This window comes from Opisthorchis viverrini, assembly GCF_000715545.1.
Source record: "Opisthorchis viverrini unplaced genomic scaffold opera_v5_194, whole genome shotgun sequence".
NCBI lineage: Eukaryota > Metazoa > Platyhelminthes > Trematoda > Opisthorchiida > Opisthorchiidae > Opisthorchis > Opisthorchis viverrini.
Window position 1 is genome coordinate 428,034 of NW_008751850.1, and position 7,769 is coordinate 435,802.

Here is a 7,769-nt window from a genome sequence, read left to right on the forward strand (position 1 = left end):
GTGCCTAGCTGCCATACCAAGCAAAGGGAGCACAGGGAGCCAGGTTGCCCAACCCTAGATCTGGTCGGGTTCGAACCACGGACCTTTCGATCAGCAAATTCGCGCTCTAACCACTAAGCCATAGGCATAATCTGTCATGTCGCCTGATCCGGTTTGGATAACTGTTGATAAATTACAAGATGTGAAAAGTTAGGAAGCTAAAATTTCGCTTCTGAAGACGTTAGCTTCAAATTGTGCTTTACTAGGGAGGAAGAGCAAAGTGAAAACAAGGGTTGCAGTCCAATAGAGGGATACTCAATATATACAAACCAGGGTCCGAGTTTTCACAACACCTTTTTCACGCTTACTAGATCTTGAAGGCCGATTTAACTGAGTCTAATCTGTTACGTGTTTCATCAAGAATGTATGTTGCGATATCCCGGTTAGCGTGCATCCTAAGGCAGCATATGTGTAGCATAGCCATGTACGGTGGCCAGCCGTCCCTAATAACCGAACATTACATCATTTGAACGGACGTCACGTGCAGCCTATGGACCAAACGGAGGCACGCCCTGGTTGGCCAGAATGCCAGCCAATCTGGTTCGAGCGTCTTTCTTGGGCGCTTCTCGCCCATTCACGGAGGTTCTAGGACGACCTTGTGGTACATTCTGTGATTGTCCTATAAATACAGATGTAATAATTCTCCTTTTGTCTCCATAAAGGGCTGTCTAGTGCTACCGTGCCTTTTGATATACCATAGTGGGCGGAGCAGGAATCCAACGGACCGATACAGAGTTGCACTACCGTCCATCAAGACACAACAACTCATTTCCAGAAAAACAACCGAAAGATCCAGCTGGAATTCAGCTGAGTCTCCCGTCAACACCTGTCGGTGAGTGCACTCGTACATATGCGTCGAATCTGGTTTTCAAGTTGAATACTAAGTTGGCAGGAACTCTGGGACCGAACGCACCTACTGAACCTCAAGAAGGATAGAACCGGTTGTCGGAGGGCTGAAGGGTTTTCAGCAACCTAACAAGTAGTGTGTTGCAGCACGAAAACCAAATGCACCACTAGTGCTTCTACGGTAACATTAAGTTTTACGGGGATGACATAGTTCGAATGTTTCAACCATTCTGTTCAGCAGCACTTCAAAAGGCTACATGTTCCATCACACTTGGAGTGTCCTTTTGCTGCCGATAATTAAATCGCACGGTATCCCCAACTTTCATATGCGATGAATTCACTTCAGTGGTGCTTTTCGTCAATATCAGTTAATATCACTTTTGTGACTGACCTTTCCGTAAACTATCTGACGGTGCAGTTGTCAGACTTTTTCACGCATTTACTGCAGCTGACTGTCAGTAGCTGTTTAGGCGTTTTCCGCAAACTACTGAGTAGTATGTTGCGCCTAAACAGCACTTTTTGCCTTCCCCACGCAACCTGAAGTTCAACAATATAGAAGAGTGCAATAAGCACGTGAGCTTCTCGGAATATACTAGAAAACTTACAGAAACACGCGAATATTTGCTACACAGAGCGTAGGTGTTTGAGAAGAGTTCTGTGTGTGCTATTTGATTACTTCATGACCGGTGTACATGGTTTCCACTGACTCAATTCAGTTGAAGCTTGCTGACTCTAGCGGTAGAAAAACATGAGTTGGCTTCTGTTCGTTTACATTTCAAGTCGCCGTATCGATTTAAGCTGTTTCTCAGTGAACGGGCAAACACACGTCTATCTTTACCCTTGGATAGGATATGTCACCTCCTAGTCCCAACAGAACATCTTTCTTCATTTTTACCCATCTCTGAGTAGCATTTCAGAGCACAACAAACGATATATCACTTCCAAAAGATGGAAAACGTAAAATCCTACTTCACCGATCCCACACCATGAACTGTTTACTGTACTGGAATATTTGAGGATGGATCTTGAACCAGTCATGAATGTTTTGCTGCATCTTCTGTAAACAACCTTACTCAACCTGTCCGGATGCCAGCCTTCCCTACAAACCAAACAACACATCATTTGGACGGATGTGTCACGTGCATCCAACGGACCAAGTGAGGGCCTGCCCTGATTGGTCAGAATGCCAGCCAATCTGTTTCGAGCGTCTTTAGCTCGGCGCTTCTTGCCCCTTCGCGGAGGTTCTAGGACGACCTTGTGGAATATTCTGTGATTACCCTATAAATGCAGTTGTAGTAATCTTCCGTTGTCTCCAAAAGAGGCTGTCTGAAGCTACCGTGCTTTTTGATATACCATAGCGGGCGGAACACGAAGCCAAGGACCGAGAGAGAGTTGCATGACCGTTAAGCGAAACACAGCACAACCTGAGTAAGATTACTAGTCCTATTTTTCGTGCCAGAGCCTACTTAGAGTCTTCGTTTTGGCAAATCATGTAGACGAATCGTACTTTGGATGGCCACACGAGCCATGTGACAGCTTGGCATCAAGCAAAAGAACCGCTCAGCGACGCCTCAGTATTTGGCTGGTGTCGTTCAGTCACTCAATGCCTTGTAGGTTTCTGTATCCCCCCCCCCATGTTGGGGCTGTAAAGGGATTAAAGCTCAACTTTATACCGTTTTTTAAACACAAGCAAGTAAAAACTGACAACATTATCACACTCCGCAGTTGAGTAATCAAACGGTAAAGTCCAGATATTTTGACACATCCATCGTTAGAGCGTACCCTGATATCATTCAGGCTAATACTGACAGGCTTGTATGTGTCACAATCGTGAGAATCAACCCCAACCACAGGGCCACCAGGAATTATGTTGCTGTGACGTCAAAAAGAGCGACCGTTCACTTAAGCGACTGAATGCTTCTATGTGCCTTCAAAGGGTTCCTCGTTCGGCGGAAGTGGTCCCCGTACACACACACACACAGTTGTTTGCTTCCAGATGGAAGTTAATCTGAGTTGAATAAGTAAATGATTAGATACGTATATATTATAGCTACAACACTTCTCTCCACTTTCATTTCTCACCATGACGCAGAACACGCCTCCCTGCTTAATCTTCAATGTGAATCGACCACTACTATCTCACTGAATTTTTCCGAAAACGGGGTCTCAAGAATCTACAAGAACCAGTGATTAGTTGAGCAACGCTGATGTTTGTGAATTTCATACCATACTTGAGGTTCAATGTTCACAACATTGTGGCTTTGTTAGACATCCTTTGTTCTGTCTTTGTTTTTTTTGTTTTTTTTTTGTTTTCAAAAAAAGGCGCTTGACTTACTCGCGGAATTTGACACATTGCAACGATAATCAGAGCCGCGAACTCGCAATATGTCGTTTTTATTTTTCAAGTTAGTTGACCTAAAGTTTACACCAAATTCGGTTGTTCGGAAACGGTCGTGATTGAAAAGATCAGTCGACTCAAACTCGCTTGACGCGCTACTTATTTTCACAACTAGGAGCCTTTGGTTCCATTTATTCACACTGACCAGTCGTCAGTATGACGTCTTGTAGACGTCGGTTTTCAGCCATGTCCAGAACTGAGCATTTTCTCCTCGTATTTAGTTGTGTGATCACTGGGCATGCCGTTCGGCATTCGCACTGAGGACCTCCTCGTTGCTGGAGGCAGTAGTGCGGCTTATTTTGCAATCTCCTAAATGCATCAAGTGCGGGAAGTTCTATTTTGAACATTGACCCAATTAGAATCTTTACAGTGTGACTGTATTCACTAAAACTAATGATGCCAACTTAGTGACGAGTGCTCTAAAGTGGGGCCTTTGTCTCTGACCTCCAGTAATGCTACCGTCACTTTCTTGTTTCACAGAATTAGGAACTTTTTGTCCATTTCTCTGAAATGTCTTCGATACTAACTGCATGGTAATCGATAAGCATCCTGTTGCTGCAGTAGACTCTTCCAAGCTAAAACCGCTATGGAAATAAGAACATTGTTGCTACTAGAATGTTCGCCTCTGCCATGAAATTGAGAGCGAACCGAAATTTCAGATTAAAACCATGGATGAGCAATTTGCGAAACGTCCAGTCCCAAGGATAACCGAACCAGTGTTGTCAGGACCAACTCGTAAGGCTCCACTTCAACACCCCTTACAAACAAAAAATAAGCGCGCAATTTTCAACACACAGTGAGATCATCTTTTCTTCGAAAACATGTTAGTTTTTGCGGATTGCATGTTCGTTCTAAAAGCAGCTGAAAAATCCAAAAGGTTTTTCACTCCACTCGAAATAACCATGTTGGTGGAGTGAACACGCTCTTGCGAGTTCAATTCTTCATGATTTATCGCATTGCACTTACAAACTGTGCGAATCTATTATCACTCGGATGTGAACGGAAAACATTGTGGCAGTTTTTGTTTTTAACTATTTATGACACGGCCTTCTGTAGATCTACACTGATCTGTTTTGTCCCACGGAATCTACACCGAAATTTGAAAAAAAAATGGTTTTTTGGTCGTACGGTTGAAGATCAGTTGCTTGATTGAAAGTTGATCTCCTATGGGCGACGATAATATGTAAAGGTGATTGACAATGCTGAGTGGCCTAAACTTTCGATCAGACTCACGAACATTTCTTTTTTTTCAACGAATTCATGCAGCTACACATCATCGTCAGTAAGGAATGTCAGGTGGAAAAGAATGCTTGAAAGTGTGCTGGTCGGACGCAGATAATTTTGATGATTGACAAAGTATTACGATGAACAATCGGACTGGAACAATCGATATTTGATCAGATTAACTGAATGGTGATGTTGTGTCCGTTAAACACACGGCTGGTCAGCTGAGGTTGTTTTGGAAATATAGCGCCAATCAACTGACCAAAAGGTCCGTGGTTCGAACCCGAACCCGAGCCCCTCGACTTCCCCTGTCTAGGCTTGGACAACCTCGCGGTATCCAGGCCCTCGTGCTTCTTTCCGGTGGCACAGCAGCTAGGCACCGAAAGAGTGTTACAGTTGAACAATTATCTTATACAATTTTTGCTTTTTTATGCTACAGAGCTGAAGGTTATAGAATAAAATCTTCCATGAGATACGTATGATCTACAATAAGGAGGAAGAAGCTTGGCTTATAGGCTTTTTAGAACAGGCTGACTTCTTTTGATCGATAAATCCCCACGATGATCGTCTGACCAACTACAAACCACCAGTCATTTCACCAGAAAGACTAGGCCTCAGGGTATCCGCACCCATCCGTCTATGTGCCACCGGGTCAGGGAGTTTAAAACGGATGTCTGAAGGATGTTGATACTATCATCTATCCGAGTGCGAAAAAGTCACAGAGCCGATCAGTCATTCACGGCCGAATAGCATATTGTTCGACTGCTAACAGGAAAGAGATGCGTGCTGGTGAACTTTCAACGTAGATTAACTTCACCGGAACGAGGTGATCTCATCCAAAACAAACGTTACGTTTGAAGAAGTAACCAGTCGTAAAACTCTGGCCGGTGATTGCTTGGTACCAAGGTCTAGCCAGTGCTACAAACCTAATCATTGATACTTGATGACAGATGAAGTTTTAGGAATGCAACGACACCTGAGCTGAACCACAAAGAGAAAAGTAATTACCTTGGGCCAAAAAAAAACTGAAATTAGAAAATCAAAACGACCTCGGAACCCCGGGGACTGCACCTATCTGATGAGCCCCAAAAAGGGCGAAACCGGTCGTGGGCTGTCGATGGATTTTCAGCAACCTTTTGAGTAGTGCATTACAAAGATATACATGTATCGCGATACCTTGAATATCGTAGTGACTGAAACATGAGGCGGCCTGGTTCAGCATGGGAACATCACAAACGGGAGATTCAGCTGGGTTCCAGGTGAGTCTTTCGAAAAACCAAATTAGTTTGCAAACGAGTGTATATTCGCTGATTTCGTGCAATTTGGTTTCAAGTAGAACATAAGGCTGACGGAGACCCGGGGACTGCGCCCACCTGATGAGCCCCTAAAAGGGCGAAATTCAGCAACCTATGAGTAGTATATTACAAAAATATTCATTATTCGTCAGTGTATGATAGTATATGTATGGCAATGAAACATTTGTGTCCTCGGGAGACCACAGCTCATAACAGGTAATTTTTCAGTTGACCACCAAACGCTTGTTTATGCAGTTAGGTTTCTCGGACGTTATACCCGTGAAAGGAGAAAAATCTACGTTGCGGTGTTATCAATTAGAGAACTGGACAGTTACAGACTACTGAACAGGGAAGCAAAGCCCTCATATGCATCTTGTTTACAAAACTGAATATCCCTCTCCCCCTCTGAACGCGTCTTCCTGAATTTTCCTGAATATTCATTGACTGTTACTCAAACGCAAGCGAACGATACAAATCGACTCCACAAATTCCGTAACAGATCTCACTTTTCAAGAGAAGCGGATTTACGAGAAAACATACTACTCTCATGCCCCATCAGTAGTGTCCACCGTTCGGGCGATTTTCGTTCAAGGTGGCCAAATCATTGGGGAATACAGTATGTTATGCACCCAACTGCATAAATGGCGGTGCGAAGTTGCAGTTTGATAGGGAGTATTGACATCCATTAAAGGCAGTCGTACGAGTGAATGACAGGTTAGGTTCGGTGATGCGAACGTTGCACAGGGTGCCACTGCTGTGCTTATGATGAAAATCGAATGAAGTGTGATAACCTGGTGAATTGGTAGACAGATTATGTTGAATTAGAGAAGGAAGCTGACAGTGCGTGCACTCCTCTGCTCGTTCTCAGTTCACCTTCATGCACAATATGTATTCGTGCGGCAGTCAGGTGTTGGCTTTTCCTTCACTGAGGATGAAGACAAGGTGGAGGACTGAAATGTAAGGTGCATGAATTTCTCAAACGTTTTGGATGCTCATTTACGAATGCACCTTCAGTACAATGGTTTCTTGTAAGGTAACTTCCAACAAACAGAGATATGGTATTAGGATAACCGAGAGTAATGGTCATCAAATCGCAATTTTGCCTAATCAGGACGCAAACCGGTCCCCCCTGCCCACGCAGCCTTGATCTCGTTCTTTTCTGAATTGGGATAACAGACAATAAGAGGTGAAATGACAGGCTGGCAAAGAACATTGAGAACCACCCATTAAGGTATTCGGTAAACTGCACCACCCGCAGGAATTGTGAGGTTTCCAATCGTTCGTTTTCGAATAAAACAACGATCACGTCTCGGTAGCAACATAAAGCAGGAAGCTTCTTTGAACTCTTGCCTTGCCAGCTGTTGGCCTGTTCGTGACCAACAGCTGATTGCCACCAGTATCGTAAATTTTCCCCAGAATCCCTGTTTCACTTCCTTTTGCTAAAGTATTTACCAAAGCGTTTACCTTGATACAACTGCCCAACCTGTCAAAAGTTTTCCATGACCCCATAAGGCCATCAAGTTCATCAAGTCAGCCCTAAATTCCGCCATCGTCTTGCTTGTTCGGCTTCCGCAACAGAGTGTACTTTTGGAACAAGAAATTCTGCCCTTGCTTGTTCGGCTTCCGCAACAGAGTGTACTTTTGGAACAAGGATGTTTGTTCATCTTTCAGCGCAATTTCCGATAAGATAAGATGCAAATTAGCTGTTGCCTAGGATACACTTGATCCCTCCCAGAACAGGCACTTTCCCCTGCTGGCACTACCAACAACAGAGCAACTTTCATTCCAAGTGTCGAAGTTCACGAGAAATGTGTTTTTTCTTCCACATTTCCCATCATTCTTAATATACCTGACTTTATCTGAAATACAGGTCTCTCACTGTATGTAATTTACGCTGTATTTCTTGGAAAACGTCTCCGGAAATCTCACTAATATAAGCGACTTTTCTCCGTGGTCTTCATTTCAGC

General features: G+C 43.8%; 1 protein-coding gene across 1 annotated transcript in view; it reads right to left on the reverse strand.

Moving 5' to 3' along the window:
* Window positions 1–527: 527 nt before the first annotated feature.
* Window positions 528–7,769, reverse strand: part of T265_07939 (hypothetical protein) — a gene marked incomplete at both ends in the record, with an annotated part of 11,810 nt that continues 4,568 nt past the window's right edge. The window contains 2 exons of the mRNA XM_009173604.1: window positions 528–658; window positions 3,221–3,300. Coding sequence (XP_009171868.1) covers window positions 528–658; window positions 3,221–3,300 — 211 coding nt within the window. The remainder of the gene's footprint in view (window positions 659–3,220; window positions 3,301–7,769) is intronic.